Below are 23,318 nucleotides of genomic sequence, written 5' to 3'. Positions count from 1 at the left end.
TTTCCTTTGCTGAAGGTCTGGTAGCTCAGGTGTTGGTCTTCCATCTTTTAAAAGCTGTCATTTTCCCTCAAAAGAAAGTTTCTTGTAGTATTATTCCAATTCAAGCTAAAGAACGTACAGCGACCACGCTTTATCAATTCACTAATGCACTGTGAACATACTTATAGCATTTAGCATAGCGCAGTCAAAGGCAATGTAGAGAGCTGCCTCTTTAAGTAAATGGCCAGAGGCAGAGCAGCAATGTGCTTTTGGGAGAGGGTGTGGCCTCCTCCTGCCTTACAGCGGAGTGAGACTGTGCAGCCGTACCAGGAAATAGCGATGTTTCATCATTTGGGCTATGAAAAGCACAAAATGCTGACACTTTCAAACTTATAGGTACTGTAGGCTATCGGAAATTGAAAAAAAAAAAATCATAATTATATTATAATTGAAACAAACACCAATTCACCCTTGGGTAGGCACTGCCTACCCTGACTGCGCATCACTGAGTGTGACTAATGTGCCCAGCTTGCATACTTCAATAATATCCTGATATAGTATATATTTGGGTATTTCTTGCGTAATCAATCTTTTTATACTATCTAATGTGAACGCACTACATACTAATTTTGTCATCAGCTGTATGTTAGTATGACATTTCCAACACGGCCTATGTAAGTTTATTATTTTACATTGGAATGGAGATTACTGGTGGTCTTTTCTACAGTAGACCTAAAAGCTCATAACACGAAAGCAGCCCAGCAGTCACATTTTTTTTATGTACCCACGTTGACGTCACTTCTTCTTTGTGGATTTTTACTTTCGTTGTTGGTGTTTACCGGGCTGCTTTTGTGTCGTGTTGTACTTTATTTGTATGAGGTCTGTTTTTGTGTCGCGTTGTGGTGTTTGTCATTCTGTGTCGTGCTTTATTTGACTGTTGCTTTGTTGCCGTTTTAGTGCAATATCTGCACACGGAGGTAGCAGTGGTCATAAATTTAGTGTTTTGTCAAATTTTGAATGTTCTCACGTACCCCATGTGGGTTTATTCTGTTTAACTTTTCTCCCACAGTTCAAAAAAACTAATAAAACATAATATTTGTCCCTGTGTTAGTGTAAAGAAAACTTTATAACAACAGTTAAACAACCATGTTGTGACTTGGCTAGACTTATTATATATCCCAAAATACTAAAATAAATAAATAGAGAGTTCTGATGTATTTCTGACTGCTGATGATACCACATATTTAAAACACACAACCGTATTGAAACTTTATAGTACACTGTATTTCATAAGGATTTTCACGTATACAGTAGTATGGCATTCCACCATTGTTTTCCTCTGCTGTCCACACCCCTATGACTCTAACCATGAAGTACTCACCACTCACCAGGGTTCTTGGTTCAAATTGTGCATCAAAAGTGGCCTTCATGCATCACCTGTACATCTTCAACACATCCCCTGTGATTTTACTGTGCAGAGAAATATATTCAAACATCACGATGGCCAGATAACGCTTTCTCCCTCTACTACTGTTCTTTGAGTACAAGCAAGTTACACAATAATGCAGTATGTGGGACATACTACTTGTCATGTTTCTTGTTTTCATTCTCAAGTTATGCAATGCAATTTAAAAGTTAGATTTTGAGATATCGAAGTGTCTTCCACGTATTGGTTTTTTTTTACACAGTGTTCTAAAAGTAATATTTGTACTTAGCTGGTTGGGGGAAAAAGGTACAAGTCTTAAAGTTGCTACACCCAACATCATTTTTATTAGATAAAATCATAGCGTAGGCCTCATAGATCAATGAGTCAAACATAATTTACTGCAAAAAGAAAGAAAAAAGGTAAAAAATAGTTTTTATCTCCGCCATAAACACTCCATTTGTTGAATTTTTTGTGAATTGCATTGTGGGATACATGTTTCATTCCGACATTTCAGATATTCCATGTTTTTTGCCATTGTGCTACTGACAAATTTTCCAGTTAACTTCAAAACAAGAGTCCAATTCACTAAAGTGTTAAAAAACTATTGGAAGACGAGAAGAGATGCTTTTATTTTGAAAAGGGGATGTTTGATTTTTAGCATGGAGCCGGAGCGCGTCTTACTGCGAGTGTATATGTGCATGCGTGCTCATGCACACTACTGGAAAATGAAATAATAATAATTAATTTTTGTTTTAAAAGTGAACTGACACGTGTTTTATTTATTTATTGGATTATGTTAGGGTTAGGGTTATAATCTCAGTACGTAGGTAAACGTGACACCAGTCCCAGGACTATTTTACATTCCTCTCGTAATGCATCACGGGGCAGTTGAGTATCTACCCACCTTGCACACTTCAAAAATGTCCCAATATAGTATACATCTGGGTATTTCTCACGTACTCAATCTTTACATAGTATCTAATGTGTATGATTGGCACGTCAGTATGACATTTTGAACACGGCTACAGAGATGGATGCATAGAAGTGTTTTTTTTTTTTTTCTTTAATTCATTCTGAGATCTCGTGGAGTACTGGGAACAAACTAGAACAATAGTGGTGTCGAGCAAATCACTGTCCTCCTCGTCTGGTGAAAAACACAACAAATCATGATAAGAATGATGACGTAATCCCACAATGCAATGTGCGAAAAATCAGAATCAGAAATGTTTTATTACCAAATAGAATTTTTAAAACAATACAAGGAATGTGACTTAATAAATGGTGCAAGGAAAACAAACATTCAAAATGTCAACAAACTGGGTGTTTTTAGGGCGGAGATGAAAAACGTTCAAGCTGCAATTAATCTATGAGGCTTACACTAATATATCTGATAAAAAAGATTGGGCTGTAGCAGCTTTAAGTAGTAATTAGCTACTTAGTCCTCCAAACATTTAAAATATTGAGTTACATTTTTTATTTCTCAAAATCACTGCCTGAGGGGGAAAAAAAAGTCTAATGCCATCACACGCTGTGTTGATGTGTATGTGTAGATTCAGGCACACATACACTGCATGATTGGCTTCCAGTGAGACATGGGTGCTGCTCACTATTTATAGAAACATGGGTCTAGACCAGCTCTGCAGCTGAGTGCTGCGTGTAGAGAGAGGGCTGGTGGGTGGCATGAGGTGGTTATAGGCGTTCAGAGGGTGGGATATGTGTGTGTGGGGTTATCTGATTGGGTGTCATGCTGTGTGTGTATATGTGTGTGTGTGTGTGTGTGTGGATGAGAGAGTGAAGTGAATAGGGGGAGGTAATGCAGTCGCTGGCAGCCATAACGTTGGTCTTTGAGAGCAGTTTAACCCTTACTGTGCTGCAGTCACTACATGTACTGACCACTACTTACTGGTTATAATATAAACTGGATGAATGGATGGATGTCTCACAGCTCTAACCATCAGATATACACCCAGCAAACGTGTTTCTCCTCCTCTTCGTCTTCTTCATGGGGGGCTGCATTTATGTTCATATCTGGTATCCCAGCAACTGGGCACCACAGTCAGAATGGTCGAGTCTGTAGTGAGAGAGAACCTATGTAGGAATGGCACCATTCATAATTACATAAATCACAGAATTAGCCATGATTTACACAATGACGGCTCCGAATCTGTTTCAACAAATAAAGCTTTATCTTTCTCTTCTTCATATCAAAGTTTACTAGAGCCTATCCCAGCGACACAGGGTGAAAAGTTGGGTGTCACATTAGAAAAGTCATAACAGGGGTTTTGGTGTCATAAAATTTCATCATTCATCATTGTCCTGCACAAAAAATGTTTTTTTAAGCAAAGAAATAATTATTTCAAGCAGAGATGAGCGATATTATTAGCAGATATTAGCCATAAAATGTGATATTGGTTGATATAGATATTGGTTTTTCCATAGACATTGATAAAACCTTGTGTTCAAGCTTTACATTGCTGAATTTTCTTTGTTTAAGGGGTTACAGTGCTATCTAATGATGGAAAAAGAATATTGTTGGGGTTTCCCCACTCGACTTATATATATGCGGGTAATTTCCTGTCAAAACAGGAAGTACTGAAACCTACGCTCAGACCTTCTTAAAATAGGTTTATTATCTCCATTCTGTTTGCTAAAGCAACGTCCAAGTGTGTTCAGTGGACAGTGTTTCAGTCAATTTACACTGTAACATAGATAGTTCCATATTTTGATTTCCAAAAAAGAGGACACTTGGGCCGACCTCGGCATACTCAAAAAGCACTCAACGTTTTCTTGAATCTACCTTGTAACCAGTGTTGGGCTAGTTACTCTAAAATTGCAATACATTTTTTATTACTAGATACAGGCATAAAAATGTAACATATTTCAATTACAATATTACCACCTCCAAAGTTACACACATTTATGTTATGTGAAATCATTTTAAAATACTATATACTATTACATTGATGCCATTGCAAATTAATTTCCTTTTTAGAGGTTTTATCATCCAGGAGGATCTTCCTGCTGAAAGAATTTCAATAAATCCCCAGTATTTGGTCTCTTTCAATCAATCTTGAACTTGCATCTTTCTCTTCTCTCTACTGTGTCTCTGACAATTTTGTCAAAACAAATCGGTGTCTTTAAGGATTCGATCACGTGTAAGTAAAATGACCGTAATGACATAGTGGTTGTATAGAATTACTCAGAAACTGGAATTTTTCATCAAATAGAGAAAAGATAGGCAAAGTTACGGTCTTTTAAATTAACATGTTGCAGAGATGAGTTCAGGGTCCTTGGGAAACCGGGAGATTTTCATGAGTTTTTAAAACCCGGCCAGACAAGACAAAGAAAAGAGGACATGTTCGGGTAAGACCGGACGCATGGTCACCCTATTTAACTACCCTTAGCAAAAAGTAGTTTATTCAAGTGTACTACAAATATACTTATTTTATACTAAAACTGAGGCAGTATACTTGAAGTGTACTTTTTATATACTATATTTTTATATACTGCAGAGAACAAATTTTGTATATGTGTAAAAACATACACTATATGACAATAAATAAAGGCAATATACGTGTTGTATTCTTGAAAGTGTGCTTTTGTAAACTTAAAATGACCTTGTAAAGTATACTTTAATAAACTAAAATTTGGACTAGAAGTATTTACTTAGTACACTAGTAGTATATAGATGAGTGTACTTGTTGTATACTTGAAAGTGTACTTTTGTAAATGTAAAATTACCTTATAAAGTATACTTAAAGAATACATTTAGAAACTTAAAATGTTCCAATTTAGTCCGAAGAAGCATTAAATTAGTATACTTTCTAGTACGCTACAAGTACATGGTCCATAATATACTTGCTATACTCATACTCAAGCATACTTAACTCACTCAGTGCCATTGATGAGATAACTCGTCATTTGCGTTTTTTCACGGGGATTACTAGAAAACAACCTGGCGGAGGTCCCTCATCAATATCTAAGCGCTAATGTGATGCATTGACCAACTGTGCCCTGAAGATGGCATCAGTACACCTTTCGATGAGAGATTAGCCACTGATGCTACCAGAAGCAGGAACGAGGGAGATTATGGCGCTATGAAGTGTTTTTGTGATGTATCCAGCAGTTCACAGCTCCACATACTAACACAGAACATGTATGGACCTGAGTATATTATTGATAATGTTGCGATGGTGAGATAAAACCATCAACTAACAATCCCTGCGTGTCGGGAGGGGGGGGGGGGGGGGGGTGGGGGGGGGGGGGGGGGGGGTGTAAAACTTGCTTTATTCAATGGCTGATTACAAAAGAACAAAACATGCCAGAAACAAATTATTTTTGTTGATGAAAGTAGAGGCTTCAATCTTTCAGAATCTGGTGTCAGATTTCAGATAGTCACAGTAGAAAATATTCTGTGGGTCTTTAAATATCAGTCAAAATGCTCAAAAACGGCTGGCACTGAGGGGGTAGAAAATCTGAAAATGGCTGGCACTGAATGAGTTAATAAAATGAACTTCAAGTATACTACTTTTTGCTAAGGTTAGCTCAGGGGCTAACTGCTAAGCTAATTCTAACTTGCTCGTTATCTTAGTTGAAGTGTTATTTGTGATATATTTGTTGCACAATATCACTATCGGTTAAAATCGTATTGGCAAAAATCTGAAAGGCCCACTGAAAATCTCTAATTTTAAGTCATCTATTTTTCATAACTTCTATACTTGCACATCGCCAGGCTGTGGAGGTCTGCTCAATTGAATCAATTCAAGATCACAGCCCAAATGCAGGAGGATGTGTTAGTTCTGCTGCATTTTAAATAGCTTAAGTTAATAAAGGTCACACAGGTCCATGGTGCATATCCTAGTGTCACAGCTCAGTGCTTACCAAATACATTAGCAAAGGGTTGTGTGTAAAGATGAACAAGATCCAGAACATTGTTTCCTTAAATTCATTCAAATTTATGTTGTTCATGACATAGTTTCTGACCCGATTTGCATTGAAAGTAGCTCCTTTGTGTTAGCCCACAGCTGTGTGTATGTGTGTGTGTTTTAGCCAGGTGACTGAGATATGTGCTCCGAAGGTCAGCTCATAGCAACCGTGTGCCGTGCACGCACAGGCACACGGTTGCTGCACGCTAATGCCATGCTGATTCACCCACAATGGCCTTTGTTTTCAGAATGCAAATGGAAAAACAAAGCATGCTCATGTACAACAGGAGTAGACAAACTCACACAGAGTCGCCCCCTCGGCTGCAGTAGTGTCTCATTATTACAGCCCCTTTGTGCATTTATTACATGATTTCACTCTTTCATTCATGCACACACTCACCTAATTCACACTAATGATTATAAGCGGAGGGAAAAGGTAGGGCTGCAATAATTAAAGCTGCCAATGGCTGTGTTTTTGTTGGTAATTGGGTGGAAGTAATGTCCAGCAGCAGTGAAATTTGAAGGTCTTATTAGTGATATGTTGTTTCATAATCAGGAGTTGTTTTTTTTTTGGCCTCACTTGAAACTAACGAGGCTTTTTCTAAGCAGCTTAATAATTTGTTTTGTATAAATGTTTTTTCTGCCTAATAAATCCCTGTATATTTAAACAAACTACACCTATCAGTCTTTGATTATATTTACTGCATTGAAAGTAACTTGGTGGTCATTGTCTTGCTCGTGAGGACATAAACAAAGCTATTGGTCAACACATCACTCTAACCTCAGCCACTGCCTGAAAAAGGCATTTCATTTACAATTATTAACATGTATATATAAGGATTTATTTAGTTTTACATATTTCTAATTGATATTATTTATTCATTCCCTGTTCTGACCTAATGAGGCCTTTATCTATCAGGAGTAATTTAGCCAAAAAAAGCAAATACAACTATTGTAAAAGGTGGTTTTGAGATGAAAACAAATGAACCATAATGTAGTTTAGAAATAGTCAAATGTTATCACAGTAGGGCCACAAAAATGTGACTGTATCTAATCCGAGGGCCACATTATGGATATTTAAGTCAGCATTTAGAATAATGACTGACCAATCTGAACATTGACACCAAAAATAACTGAGGTTTTTTTCTGATGTTTGTGTTTTTTTGAGTCATTCAGTATATTTTGTTGTTTTGTGTGTTGAGTCATTTTGTGTAGTTTTTTTATTGTTTTGTGAGCAATTTTTGTACATTTTGTGTATTTTTTAGTCATTTATATGTAGTTGTGTGTTTTTGGAGTAATTTTGTGTATTTTTTATGTCCTTTTTGTGTATTTTTTGTACTTTTGCTGTACTTTTCTGCCGTTATGTTTGGGCTTATCGTAGTTTTGTGTATTGCTGTTGTTCTTTTTGTGTATTTGTCTGTATTTCTGAATGTTTTTGGAAATTACGTTGTTTTTTTTTATTTTTATTTGTGTATTTTTCTGCCATTGTGTGTGATTTTAAAGTCATTTTCAACATTTACCATGCGCCAGCTCAAGATTAGGCTGAGGGTTATATATGGCCCCTGGGCCGCCAGTTGCCCGTGCCTGGTGTAGTTTTATAGTATTGTATATTTTTAACACAGGCACATTGTAATGGGTAAAATAATTACAATGATTTCAAAAACTAAAAAAAAAGAGTGTCCTTGAAAAGACGTAGGAGTAATCCTACCCCCTTTACCAATGTAAAATATGTAAAATATCTTTCCTTTTTTTACGTTGTTAATTAGAAAACTAGATTCAATGTAGATTTAAAAAAAAAAAATGTAAATAATTAAGTAGAACATAACCACATGACCATAATAATCCCCCCTTTAGGATAGGTTATCTGCCTCTGCTTAAACCCTGAGAATAATTCATTTATATTTACTTTTAAAATGCTCTCAAGCTCTTTAACCACTTGTCCAGATAATTCCACATTTCCAATCCACACAGTGACTTTTGTTGTGTGGTATGAACTACTGTACAACAACTAAAATTTACAGTTTTTTAAAAATCTTTAATGCATGTAAGGGCATCACTCCAACACTTAGGCATAGAAATAAGTGTTAAGATGAGAAGACCAAGACAGAGAAGGTAGAGAACATTCCTCACTCTGTTTTTAATATAAGTACAATGAGCAGGTAATTTAATCCTAACATTTCACAGAGAAAAAAAAAGGGTTTTATTTAGCTTTTCTGACCTGGGTTTGCTTTGATTTTTTTGTGCCAACACTAAAACACATCCAGTGCTATAAAGAGTTCACGCAGGGATACTGTAGCACTTTGAGTAAACAAAGGTGATGCTCATGTCTCCACCTCGCGCAGGGCTGGATTACTTTAAGTGAAGCACTGCTGGGAAATTCAATGTGACTAATGGTGGACAGCTGGAGTGCCCGTACTGCATCTCAAAGTGGTAGTGTGCGAGACGTCCTCGTTTTGCCGAGTCAGGCTTAGGCATATGACTGCTGGAGCTGGTTCACTCACTTTAAACTCAAAATGGACTTTTTTTTTAAAAAAAAACCCAAAACAATGTGGTTTCTTCCTGATAGAAAACGTCTACACAAGTTTATTGTGTGGGGGTCGATAAAACATGTGAGCATATATTAATAGGTTGTCCATTTATGCTCATACTAGCATGCTAACCTTAAAACAGTAGTGTCAACCTGGTAGTTAAATATATTTTTCAGCCAAAATACAACTTATTACAACCTGAGATGGGCTATTGTTATCACAGCAGTGGCCACAAAAATATCTGAGGGCCACATTATCAACATTCATGTTAGAATCTAGAATAATGACCCAATCTGATCAACAATAAAGGAAAGAACAAAGGTTTTTGTTTTTTTGTTGTCATTTGATGCATTTTACAGTTCATTTTGTGTATTTTTTGTTGTCATTTGTTGTGTTTTTTGATTGATTTTGTGTATTTTTGTTTGATATTTTCCACATTTTTCTCATGTTGTGTGACATTTTTTGTCCAACTGTACAACTGTTTTTGTAGCTTCATGTTTATAGTCATTTTATGTATTTCTGCTAGTTTCAGGGTTTTTCTTTAAAGTTTTTTTTTGTTTATTTTTCTGTCAATTTATGTTTTTTTTGAAGTACACATTACTACTTTATGGAGAACTTGTATGTGTATATGAGTTGCCATTTTGCATGTCATTTGCACCCCTGCACTACACAAGAAACTGACAGTTTTACAGGCACAGCAAAGTTAAACGGGCACTGGTGGCTCTGTATTTAGGAGTCAGTGATGATTTGCGTAGTTTAGTCGGTGTTTTGGGGGGTTTAGGCGGTGTTTAATGTGGACAGGACAGGTGGGTGGTGCACCTAATGAGCGGTCCACGGAAACATGTCCCCATAAAAAAAACGTTTCTTGCCTCACGGTGACGGCATTTTATGCCGATTCTATTTCTGCGTTTAACCGTTTTCATTGGTTGATTCCGTGATTCTGTCTGCAAATCTGTTAACGTGGATTTTAAAGGGCCCTATTCAAATAGGTCCTACCTGTCTTTATCAATGCTGGGTCGGCCGGTAGAAAGAAAAGCAAAGATATAAAATTTATCTTACTTCATTTTGCTTCTTTCCTTCTATCGTCTCATGGCTTCACCTGTCAATCAGACACTTTATGACAGACCACTGTGACGTCGGCCGCTTCCATGGAAGGAGGTGATGTGTAAATGATCCGGTTGCATTTAACTTTGCACAGCCACAGACTGTCTCTGGGCACAGGTAAGCTCCGCTCAGAGACTCTCCATTGACTCGTATTGAGAGGAGTTACTGCACATGTACCACTTTGAACGAGAGTTAATGGGTATAGATTGGTGCGCTCTAAGGCGGAAACACATCACCAATCAGACGCAGATGAACAAAACAACTTTACATATAATCAATATCTATATAATATTTATACTGATCATCTAACATTTGTTTCATAGTATTTTTAATTCATTATTAATTTGTATTATTTTTTTCATGTCTTACTCCAATCAACGTGGTGAGTGGTGGGGCGGCGCCCTAGTGCCCTCTATTGACCAGCCTCCACTAATGCTAGTCCAATGAGATGTTAGCAATAGCTGTAAATACTAAATGTAATTTAGGTACAGTTTGTCCATCTATGACAATAAGCAAAGCATTAATCCATCTTCTCTTTCTCTCCAGACTGTCCGTCATGGCTTCCCGTACCAGCCCACTGCTTTGGCCTTCGACCCAGTGCAGAAGCTCCTTGCCATCGGCTCCAGATCAGGTGGAATAAGAATGTATCCTTCTTATAGTCTGAACACGCAACAGAGCACTGCATACTTTACATAAGGACTAATACAATAATTATCATCTTAAAGATCCTGAGATCAAAATCATTTCTACTGTGATGCATTCTTTTGCAGAAAAAGTTAAATATCTACCTGCAATAATTAATCATCTTCTGTTCCTACTTAATCAAGGTACAGGGTCCACTCACAAGGGCCCTCATTTATCAACCATTTTCAGTAACCACCCCGATACAACTGAACAGAAACGGCAGGATATCAGTGCATTCTGAAATAATTATTTAATGCCAATATTAATAACGTGAGGCATTTCTGCACAAAAAATAAACAGCAATCACTTCCCTTTACTACATGTTTTTATTTTTTTATATACAGCTGAGTACATGAAACAGTGCATTAGTAAGTAAATTGGTCAACTTTATACAAAGAAAAATCTGGTCAAGGGAAGTGATGTGCAAATGTGAGTGCTATGAATCTGTCGTTATTGGCTCCTGAGGAGCAATTCTTGAAGTCATCACGTGACCCTCACTCAGAGGCTCGCGACTTACTCGCGGGTCGGGACCCCTAAATTGAGAACCACTGGTGTAAAGCGTGCGGACTGAAGTCGATATAAACATATTTCCATGTGTGTCTCCAGGATCTCTGCGTAGTTGTTCACAGCGCACACAGGGGGGCAGAGGTCACCAGCTCAGTAGCTGATCCTCTTCCACAGAACAATCAAATGTGCTTTATTAATTCCAGAATGTGCACTCAAATTTGCACCCGTTTTCATGAATGGTTGATAAATGATGGCCACTAGGTGCAAAGGATGCTAGTCTGTTTCAGGGCTAACACAGATGTCAGATAACCAGTCCCTAAAACTATAGTGTTTACGTTCTGGGATTTGTGTCTCAGTAGGCAGGGCTTCCTTCTCTTCTCTTCCCATTATTCTCCTCCTCCTCCTCCTCCTTTCTTCCTCTCATCCTTCGTCTCACTCCCCTGTTGTTTTAAGTTGTTCGGTTGTCAAGTCGAGGGCTCAGAACTGTCCATCCAGCAACTCTTTCCCTTGGTCACTCGGTCACAGGATAATACGTGCCAGTGCAATCCAGGTAGGATATAACACGCTCATAAATACTCAAGAATGCCTTAAGGGAAGAGAGGCAGCAAAGCCATTATTGATGCTGCTGCAGCTATGCATCAGGTCATTCCAAGGGTGGGCTGGGACAAAGAATTCAGTCCTGGCATTTTTTGTCCAGACCAGCCCACTACATTATAGCGACAGCACGTAGAAACCATCATTAAGTCAATGATGTGTCTCTATATGTCTTCATTTTGATTATTATTCCCCCAGGAAACCTTAAAAGAGACATTTTAACCTCTTTTTAAGTAATGCCTTTGGCCATTTTGCAACTTCCTTTGTCCCATTTTTGCCCCTTTTTAAAAAGTTCTGACACTTTTTTCAGACTTTAGCTACCTTTTGCAAATAAATGTCCCTTTCGTTCCTTTTTTTTTGTCAATTTTTGAACTTCTTTTTGACACTTATCCAATTTCTGACATTTTTTGAATTTTTTTGGCCACTTTTCATCCAAATAAGTTAACTTTTGCCATAAAATACCACTTGTTTACTTTTTTCGCCTACATTTTCCTCTTTTTGTTCCACATTTTTGCCTTTTTTAAACATTGTTTGCCACATTTTGCTCATTTAAGCTACCCTTTGCCATTACATACTACCTGGTTCCTCTTTATTTGCCCATTTATTTGGCCACTCTTGACTGCTTTTGGCCCATTTTAGTCACTTTTTACTCTTTTCTTGCCTATTTTTTGTCAATTTCTGCAAGTTTGTTTTGACACTTTTCATCCTAATAAGCTAACTTTTGCCTAATAAATACCACTTGTTTCCTTTATTCCCTACATTTAGCTTCGTTTTTTTTCCACATTTTTGCCCCTTTTCACTATTGTTTGCCACATTTTGCTCATTAAAGCTTCCCTTTTTCATTACATACCACCTGGTTCCCCTATATTTGCACATTTTTGGCCACTCTTGACTGCTTTTGACCCATCTTAGTTAGTTTTCACTCTTTTCCTGCCACGTTTTTGCCCCTTTTGGACCATTTTTTGGCCACCTGTTACCATGTCTGCCTCCACTAGTTCTTCAAAAAAAAAAAAACATTTTTGGGTAGACGGCCCACCGGGATGATGTCCGGTATGCCAGATGGCCAGTCCACCACTGGGTCCTTCTTGGATAGCACATGGAAAAGAATTGGTGATTTCTTGGTGAAAAAAAGAAGGCATGATGTGGTTGACTGTTAAAATCACTGAGGAATGAACTCAGTTTTGGCTCGATGACAGGTTAAGGTCAAAAGCAGGTTTCCATTACTTGTACTTTTCCCAGTAATCTGTCCTCCTTCTGCCAGCCTTTCATGTGTCTTATGGTTCTGAGCTGGATTGAAGCCCTTGAGTGACTTACCGTGTGTATTGACATGCTGCACACACCTTCCTCTGCTCCCATGTGGCTTATCATCAGCTCTCTGACTCCTTCTCTCACTTTCTCTCTCTCACACACACCCAGGCGTGCACTCACACACACCCAGGCGTGCTCTCACACACACCCAGGCGTGCACTCACACACAATGTATTTGAAGCCTCTCACTCTGCTTCGCCCTTCATTGTCTTATGTCTAGAGGTCTTTTTTCTTTTCTTCCCTTTCCTTATTCCTGCTTTTATTTTTTATTTAATTTACACTTCCTTCCCCTGTCCTTCACAGCCTCTTCTTCTGCTCTCGGGGCTTTTACCGTTTGCCTGTCATCTTCTATAATGGTCTCTCTTTGTTTTTTCTTCCTCTGTTGTTTTTTTTAAATGCTTTACTCCTCCCTGTGATCTTTCCTTGATGTGCTGTATTATTGTATGCAGGGAGTTGTATAGCTTCTCTCTTTCTCGTGTTTTATATAAAAGCACTTTAATAAGAATTTTTGACGATTGCATATTTTTTTACTTTTACAGTTACGGGCCATCCATTAAATAAATTATAACATAGCTCTTTTAAAAATGAGTTGTTTTTTTTTAGTTGATCACGATCTACAGGTCGATTGTGGAGACATTTTGTGTCGATCGAACGACACGCAAACCAGGAATTAAACCTGACAATTACGATTCTGACCACAATTTAAGGGGGCGCGAGCATACTAATTTCTTCATTTACAACCTCTAAGTATAAGTAGAAGAAAACCCTGATAAAACATGTAGTCCGTCACCATTTAATTCCTCCATTTCCTCCTGACTGGGTTGTTTGATGCCTCATTGTTCTCTAATTGATATACCAGCATATTGTTTTCATTTGTTTAATTCAGCTTTTCATTGGTTTCCTTGATTTTACTTCTCCTTTATATGAACAGCTGCCTCTCAGATTTGGGTTAATGCAGACAAATCATGTGTGTGTTCTGATTCAGTGCTAAGATTGGATGAAGTGAGCAGCTGTGTTTGGTGCTTCTGTGGATTTGAACTGTGAGATGATCTGACATAAACAAACTGCTGACCATCACACCTTCACACTGTTTTTGTTCTGCCATAACGAAACGGAAACGCTACATTTTTACTGTGTACATTTTACAAACTTTATTTTGAAAACATTGTGATTGATTGTATATACATTTCTGAAATACATTTGAATCAAAATCAGTTTTTAAGTGTTACTGCGTCAATATTATTATTGTATGTCAATATTTAAAGTTTCAGGTCGAACTCTTACCGCGTCGGGGAGATATTTGCTCCACACACAGACGTTCCTTGCTTTAATAGATAGATAGACATATTTAATAATTGTATATTGTAATTGTAGTGTATAATAATAATTGTAATAGTTTAAATATTAAAATCTGATTATTTACAGTTAGAACCACCCAACACAATAGATCCCAAAGAGCTGTCCATGGTAGACGTAGTGCGTGAGTTGAAAAAGGTTGGGCACTTCTGCTTTATTGGTTTGAGGGGTCTGTGTTGTCCCATTGAGCAGCTTCTTCTGCTTTGTCTGGATTGTAGATCTGTAAGAAGCGGAAAGCTACATGTTTTCTCCTATATTCCATTCAGTTGCTTCATCAAAGTGTCCCTGGATAACGGTGCCAACAATCCAGTGGCTGTTGTGTGAAAGGAGTGACTAGAATCAGTTTGGATGTGTCCATCGGGTCTCCTTTAGCTTCTACAGCTTTCTTGTACTTTTACAGATTAGAAATGGTCGGTGAATTTACATGCACACAGCTATCGTTGCTCACAAGTTTATTTTTGGGAGAGAAAACCAAACTCAATCTGACTCCACCTTCATGCTGTATCATCTGCAAAATGGTGCATACATATGATACAGCAGGATTGCAACGTTTTTCTTAAGATGTTCAGCTCTTTCAACTGTAGCAGAAGGAAAATGGTTTCTACAAAAGTGCATCTTCTACTTATCGTGGGAGAAAAAATGGTGCATGTGTGGAACATTGTCTGATCCAAATCTAGGGTGTATTATCTGGGTGTTATTTAAGCTAGGGGTGGCATTTAAATAACCAGTTACGATGGGAATAAGTAATGTAATATGTTTCTGGCCTATGAGCCCAGACACAGTTTACATTTAACTATAATGGTCTTCTCTTTGTCCTTCACCAATGAGAAACAGTGAGAATATCTCAAAGTGAAGGAACTCTGAGTGTGCATCTATTTTAGAATTAAATCAATAAAATAAATTACAACCATCATTGATTAGATTTTGTTTAAATTGTAAAAACTTTTTTAAAAACAGGCACTATTGAAAAACTTAGTTATTATTTTAGTAGCAAGTTCATTTTATCATATTTTTTAAATATAATGTTAAACAACTTTTTTCAGGAAATTTACTTTGATCTCCTGATAAGTTTCGACTGCCGACTGTCAGTTTTCCTCAGTGTCCTTATGAAAAACAATCAGGCAATGGGGGGGGTGTGGCCAGCCTGACAGAACTCTCAAGTTGGCCACGCCCAGACAGAACTCATAAGGACGCATCAAAGCGATCAGCAGACGCCTTTGAGGAAGACTGACAGTTGGCAGTCGAAACATGATAGGAGATCAAAGTACATTTCAAAGCAAATTTCCTGAAAAAAGTTGTCTGAATAAACAAAACCTTAACGTAGTATAGAAAAATACTTTAGTTTAAAGTTTAGATTTTTTTACTTTATATTTATTTTTCACAGTAATCAACATAAAGGGTACAAGACAGCTCTGTTACATGACACTGTTATACGTCATATAACAGGAGTAAAAATACACAGTTAAGCAAAGAAATGGGCATGTGTATATATACAGATGCATGCATTGCTCACATATATACATTTACATACATACTTATACACATATTTATACTCTCTGACAAATAGTTAATTGATCTCCCCTCCTTCTACAGCCCCCCCCTCCTTACACCCAGGCAACACAGAACCTATAGGAAGGCTCCGGGCTAAAGTGACTCAGCACATGTTGCCCAATTAGCTAAAATGTGTCTCTTTCAGCAGCTGCTGTTTTTCCTCCCCATTAAAGACAAACACTTACTGTGAGGGCTGCAAGGTTTTCATTTCCTTTTTCACATGTATCTCTTTGATTCATCTCACAGCATGTCACCCACTTTATGTAATGCAGGTCCAAATTTAACCACCTGCACTTTGCAGCCCAACGCATTAAGTTGATACTTTTAAATTAAGATGCTGTACCATGAAGGACTTGTTTTTGTAGAACACATTGTAGCACAGTCATTTCTACAGTATTTACCCCGTAATAATGTATTTAGATTTTAAATAATTCATGCTAAATGTAGTGTAGATTAAATTAGAAAAAAAAAGTATACATAATTGTTTAAACTCAGCCTTTAAAGGGATGCTCAACCAAAATTAAAAGTACTTTTTAACTGAAACGTACCTTAACTCACCTATAACTCACTTATCATATAAAATCAAGGAAGTGCATCATTTGACTGGTTTGATGAGATCAAAGGCATCCGATGGTTGCCACGGTAGGGTTGTGTTGTAAAATGTAAGAGTGACTTTCCTCTATGGGTTGAAACCCCGCTAGAGGAATGAGATTCTGTGACGTTTTGGGACCATCTTGCAGGTGCGAGATGAAATAAAATTCATCCCCCTCACTTTTTACTCAGGGATTCAATGTTTCAATGTATTGGTCCAGTTAGATTGATTGAATGGTGATCAAGCCAATCACAGCCAGCCGTTTAACAAAGAGATGACAGCAATGAGCAAAGTGACAAAAAAATGAGTAACAGGTGGCAAAAAATGGTAAATCGACCAAAATTGGATAAGTGTCAAAAAGAAATTGCAAAAATGGATAAAAATGGCAAAAGGAAGCTAAATCTTAAAAACAAAGTGCAAAAATGGGACAAAGGAATTTGCAAAATGGCCAAAGAAAAAGATAAAAAGGGGTTAAAAAGTTTCCCCTTTTAAAGTTTTCTGGGGAAATAATAATTCTATAAAAACTATCACCTGTGGACTCTGCAATCTGTGGTGAGTAGGTTGGATTGAGAGATTTTTGAATATAGTGGTACAGTATAGTGAGTATGGAGTAGATAGTTAGTATAGCATAGATTGTTCTTTGGAGATTTTATAGCGGGGTACATAATGCGTTAATTGCGATCTATCGGTTCGTTTCGGATGCATTTTGTATTGATGTGCTTGTGGGAAAACTTCATAAATAATACCGTCACGTATATCAGAAATTAAACTTAACAATTCTGATTCTGACATTAAAGCTGCACTACCTGTTTCTTGAACCATGACAGAGGGGCGTGGCTGAATTCGAACCGTAAATCCCTTCCCCGACTCTGCTAATTCCTCCCAGTCTCCTCCTCTCAAGGAAGTGCATGAAATCGAGCACGAGAGCTGAACGAGCACTACCTGTACAACACGTCGCCGTGCAAAAGGATGCACACAAAAAATATAAAAATGGAATATTAGATTACCTGTCTAGAAGGAAAACAGCCACTTGCTTGTCCAAAGTTAGTCCAAGACTGAAAACAAGTTTGCACCGTGCACACGCTTCACTATATATCGCGACAGCCAATAAGGAGGCTCCTTCGTTCCTTCTCTGCTCACCCCTCCCCTCTCTAAATCCTGTGATTGGAGCAGGAGGGGGTGACCGCCAAGACTTTGTCTTCTGGGGTTTTATTAACTAAAATACTTAATTATGAGGCACAGACAGCACGCAGACAATTTTTTTCAGAAATTATTACTTTTACGATATACTATATGATGCTAATAAGAATTATTTTTAATTAAAGAAAATAAATCGAGTACCCCAGCTTTAATTTGAAGGGGTGCTAGCACACTCATTTGTTCATTTAGAACCTCTAATAATACAGGGGTGCAGCAACGATTTTAAAACTGAGGGTTTTCTAAGGGTAGGGCAACCGTTGACTCACAATTTAGTTTATTAAATTAATTTACTAAAACCATAATAAAGCTATTAAGTTAGTGATACTCAACATATGGCTCTTTATGTCTTAATTTGAATTATTATTTTCCCAGAAACCTTAAAAAAAATATTTTGGCCGTTTTGCATCTTACTTTATCCCATTGACACTTTTTAGTTTTTTTCAGATTTTAGCTTCATTTTGCCAATGACACAAGTTACTATCAAGCTGGTATTACACCTTTAGCTTCCCGTTTGGTTGATTTACACAATGGTGCTACTGGTTTCATAATGTATACTTTAATAGTTTGAATGTCTTTTCCGAGGAAACATCTTCAAAAAAGAAGACTAAAAATCCCCAACACCTTTTCCCGTAGCGTCTCCACGCTCACATTTATCATGAGTCAGACACAGCAGGGACGGTCCTGTTTAGGGAATGAGGCATAACAACGATGTCATTAGAGTTGGTGCAGTGGGTTGGCAACAAGGCTCTCTGCAGAGGACTTGGAGGACACTCCTCCCTGCCTCGGGCCCAACGTCCCACACTCTCACACAGAGGCTTTGGCTTATTGAGAACAAATAAAATGAAAGGGAGAGTTTGACAGGTGTGTCAGTACGTGCACGCATTGGTCTCTCTTCTTCTTGTGGTAATAGAATTGGCCAGTCTGATAGACAGTTACTTCTCCATCAGATCAGAGAAGTGGAGGAAAAGATGAGGTGACATCCAGAGGCAGACACGGAGGAAAAAAGAGATGAGGAGGTATGGACTAGGACAGATTTTCTGTTCCTGTGCCAAATAAACTGTCTGTTGCTTTGATGACTATAATGTTTTTCCACTGCATGAAAAACAGGATGGCAGAAGCACTAACCGACAAAACCCTTATACTGCAGTTGGAATATGGTGTATAGCAGCACTTCTTCATTCATTTTAGCTTTAGAATCAGAATCAGAAATACTTTATTTATCCCAGGGAGAAATTACTTTGTTACAGAGGCACGATAAATATTACAAATAAAAAGCATATTCACAAAAAGAAAGACAAACCCAGATAATTTAGACTGTTAATTAAATAAGGATTAAATACAAGTGCACACATTACAGTAGAAAAACTTAAATAAGTCAGTTCAATTCAACTTTATTTGTATAGCGCAATTTGCAACAAAGTCATCTCAATGTGCTTATCAAAATATAAAATTCATAATAACAAAGAAAAAAACCCAACAAGAGCCACATGAACAAGCATTTAGCGACAGTGGGAAGAAACAACTTCCTTTTGTCATGAATAAATCTCCGTTAGAACCAGGTTCAGAGGTGGCAGCCATCTGCGTGGACTGGTTGGGGTTAGTGGACAGAAGGACCAACAGAACAGGATAGAGAGATAGAACATCAGAGTGTCTCAGACTAGTTGAGACGTGAACCACAGATCAGGAACTGCCATCATCAGCTTCACGACACCTGAAACAGAGCAGAGAGAGAAGAACGAGGAGAAGGCACTGACTGCAGAAAAACATGATACATTATTATCAAGTCAGCGTGTCTTGGCCTTGGGCCTCACTCCCAGTGGCTGAGTCAGCACTTATTATAAAGGTGATGAATCTCTTCCTGTTTATTGGTAAACTAACAGCGACTCCAAGGTCTGTAAATGCGACCGTTCACAGACGAGTCCATGTTCCCTCTAATAGTTAGGTTATGTTATAATTCAGTTCTGTTTATGCAGACTGTAAATCAGAACCAGCTACATCAGAATTTGAATCTCTTCCTGTTTATTGAACCAGAAAATTTGACCGTCTACGGACGAGCCCATGTTTCCTCTAGCGATCAGATTGTTATGAGTCAAAAATAATATACAAACTTACAAATATAATAGATATATACAAGAATCAAGAAGCTTAAAGTGAGTTTCAGTTTACGTATCTGAAAGTTGGAAATAGCAAAGAAAATCTAACAATTATTTGATATCATTGTTGGACAAGTAAACGGAGTGCTTTTATTTTGTAGTAGTAGCCATTATTACTGCAGAGTAAAACTTGTTTTGTGAAGCTCATGCTGAATGCCGTGCAGCATCTGTCATGTTGAACAAAGCTCGGGTCATATTTGCAAGTAAAACTGTTTAAGTTCAGCCTGAAATGATGAATGAAGTCAGGCCATCAAAAGGTCAAGTTTACGGAGTAAATTTATTCTCAAAATGTTAAGACTGAAGGTTAAAAAAACAGTGTCGAAGCAGTGGTGGTAAAAACACAGCATGCATTTAAAATCTCCAACAGCATTTTGGGAGAAAAAGAGTGCCTTTAACTTTGATTTAAAATATAAAACAATTACAACTTTTTTTGGTTCGAGTGTCTTAGAACAGAAATGGTCATTTGTTCAGCCCCCATAAACAAATCCCCCCAAAAAATCTGTAGATGGAAAGTGAAATCTGACACGAAGCCCAGAATATATCTCAAAACATACAAAACAACAGAAAAACAATGACTGAAAAATAGACGATACAAAGATGAAAACAGACAAAATAATGACACAACAACTGAAAAATCCACTAACATATTATGCAATGTTTATTTCAGATGAGAACAATTTAATTCCTAACAGAATAATAAAAAAAATAAATAAAAAGTGACAAAAAAAACATTATCTATAGCTGTCTGAAAAAAACCCCACAAAACAGAAAAACGCAAAAAAAGAAAAAAAAAACAACCAAAAAAAGACAAAAACAGACCACCACGATCCCAAAATGCAGAAATTGACACGAAAAACACACAACAATCTTTGTCTTCTCCTGCTAAATGCTCAGTTCAATCATTATCTCAATGCTGACGTGAATATTGATCATGTGGCCCTTGTTTTTGTGGCCCCCACGTTGATGAAAGCTCCTACAAGTGTACGAGTACAGTGATTTGTGAACTGTCAGACCTGTGCCTCTCCTGGAAAGCAGTTTTCAACAGCTGAATCACAGACTCCGACAAAGCCAAGAAACTGTAGTTTTGGAACTATGGGGAAAGTCACCGTGGTACGCTGAGCGAATAATAATTTTTCATGCGAAAGGTGATGTTGTTTGACTAAAGCTGAGGTCGGGCGTCCTTTCGACTTTACCTTTTGCCCTGTAATGAAGATAAGTTAGCCGTCTTTTGTCCTCTGTGTGAGTTTTGGCAAAAGGAAGGTTATTGTCGCCATGTTTTCAGGGATAAATCCCCTCATCTGCAGCCCAGTGTTGTTCAACGACCAGCCCTGAGCAATTAGTCAAACTAATTTGGTCAGTGGAGCATGTTTAGGATTAGAAGGTCACTCGGCAAATTGTACTGTGTGTGTGTGTGTGTGTGTGTGTGTGTGTGTGTGTGTGTGTGTGTGTGTGTGTGTGTGTGTGTGTGTGTGTGTGTGTGTGTGTGTGTGTGTGTGTGTGTGTGTGTGTGTGTGTGTGTGTGTGTGTGTGTGTGTGTGTGTGTGTGTGTGTGTGTGTTGTTCTGTCAGAAACCAAACTTCTGCAGTGTTTGCTCATTGCTGTAATCAGATTACACACGCACACGATAAGAGTTTGGTCACATATCTGACTGCAACAATAATTCTAGAGTTGGGTATTAGCTCATCAAGAGATTAAGATATATACTAATTATTTAAGTCAGGCATAAATTCAAAAGTTAATATCTAACAGCCTTTAATTAGGTTTTTACATTTAGAAATGAAACGATGACTTATTGCAGTTAATTAAAAACGACATTTACTGCTGATTTAACGTAATACAGATTATGTACAAGATTATTATTTTTTTAATTATTTATCATTGAGGGGTCTAATGTGTCTGATTATTTGATTTATTTGGTAAATGTGTATTAACGTTAGTAATTAAAAGAGAAGGCAGACTTTTTATTTGTTAATTATTTTCAATTTTTGCATTTTGGTCTCAAACTGTCTTAGTGATAATCTGACTGTCCCAGTTGTTTTATCTGATTGTCTCGTTGCTTACGTAAAGCTTGTGTTGTTGTTAGATTTAGATCTAGTTAAAATTAGATGTTTTGAACTCTTTGTTCCAGAAGATATAGGCCTCCAAAAAGTTGAACTGAGTACATTTTATGTCGGGTAAATAAGGGCTATTGGATTTAATTGTGTCAAAAAAGACACCATGAATATTAATTCCCGTTAATATCAGTGTGTTATGCATCTTTCATCTGGTGCTCATCAGTGAATTACACAGAGCAGGATTAGCAGCCATCTGTAAACAGAAGGAAAGGCAATTTTTCAACAGACGCACTCGGTGAGCAAGCACAAAGTGCTGCTGCCCTGGATGTGGGACAGAAATGGATGAATCAGCACTTTTTACACAATTCATGTGCACATTCTGCACCCTGTCCTTGTTTACCCTCATAGGGTACAACTACAGCGATGATCGTAACCTGCAGGTTTATGCTTTTGTTTTATCAAAAGTAGCAAAACGATGACAGGTTTAACAATAATATAATCTCGCACTGTTATCACAGATTAGGATGGAGAATCCGAATCAATGCAAGCACATAGCAGCATATGTTTGCTTCAAATGCAGCCTCCCATTCATGTTTTATTCATGTACTGAATACAAAAAGGAAGTTGATGATGTTTGGATACTTTAAAAATCAGGGAGGGTTTCTTACGCTCTTTAACATACTTCCACTAACATACAGTAAGTGTTTTTATTTGTGGTTTTTTGGTTTTTATTTTTTATATTTTATTGGTGGTTCCCAACTTTTTTGGGTTGTGACCTCATTTTAATATTTACAAATTTTTGGTTTCTCTAGAGACACTTTTTTTTGTTTCTTTCTAGAATTAGCTTTTGATAATGTTTATTAGTAGGATTAGTGCACAAAGTGACAAGATGGGACAGCTCAGATATTTTTATACTGCATTTTATTTGAACTAGATTTATATTTGAGAAAGTGAAAGTATACGATACAGTTGTTTGAGATGGTTTTGTGTGTGGTGTTATAATAATTATAATTAATAATTAAAACATTTGAAAAAAACAAAACATTTTTAATCAGTATTCTCTATTGTTATATATTGTTATTATTTATTATACATTTCAGGTCACCCCATTTGAATTTCTGATGACCTCATGGTTGAAAATCACTGCACTACATTAATTATGTTTTTTTTAAGCCTGCAGTGGTTGGAGGTACATGACTTCAGATTAAATGTCTGCTCTACCACATTTAGATGAATTCACCCATATGGTAAGTGGTATTGATTTTTGATTCTTATGGGAAACAATTAACCTGAAACCAATGAAAATACAATAAAAATATATAATTTGAGAGTACTGTATATGGGCAAAATTTTTACT

General features: G+C 37.3%; 1 protein-coding gene across 11 annotated transcripts in view; it reads left to right on the top strand.

The window, feature by feature from the left end:
• The window catches only part of LOC114454909 (syntaxin-binding protein 5-like), a 170,799-nt gene that overhangs the window by 17,246 nt on the left and 130,235 nt on the right, over positions 1–23,318 (top strand). For all 11 annotated transcript variants that reach the window (XM_028435824.1, XM_028435822.1, XM_028435820.1 and 8 more), the window contains exon 2: positions 10,509–10,606. In XM_028435824.1, coding sequence (XP_028291625.1) covers positions 10,509–10,606 — 98 coding nt within the window. The remainder of the gene's footprint in view (positions 1–10,508; positions 10,607–23,318) is intronic.

The sequence above is a fragment of the Gouania willdenowi genome, chromosome 21 (genome assembly GCF_900634775.1).
Source record: "Gouania willdenowi chromosome 21, fGouWil2.1, whole genome shotgun sequence".
NCBI lineage: Eukaryota > Metazoa > Chordata > Actinopteri > Blenniiformes > Gobiesocidae > Gouania > Gouania willdenowi.
The sequence above is the reverse complement of the archived record's forward strand: the minus strand, read 5'-3'. Positions and strand labels throughout refer to the sequence as shown.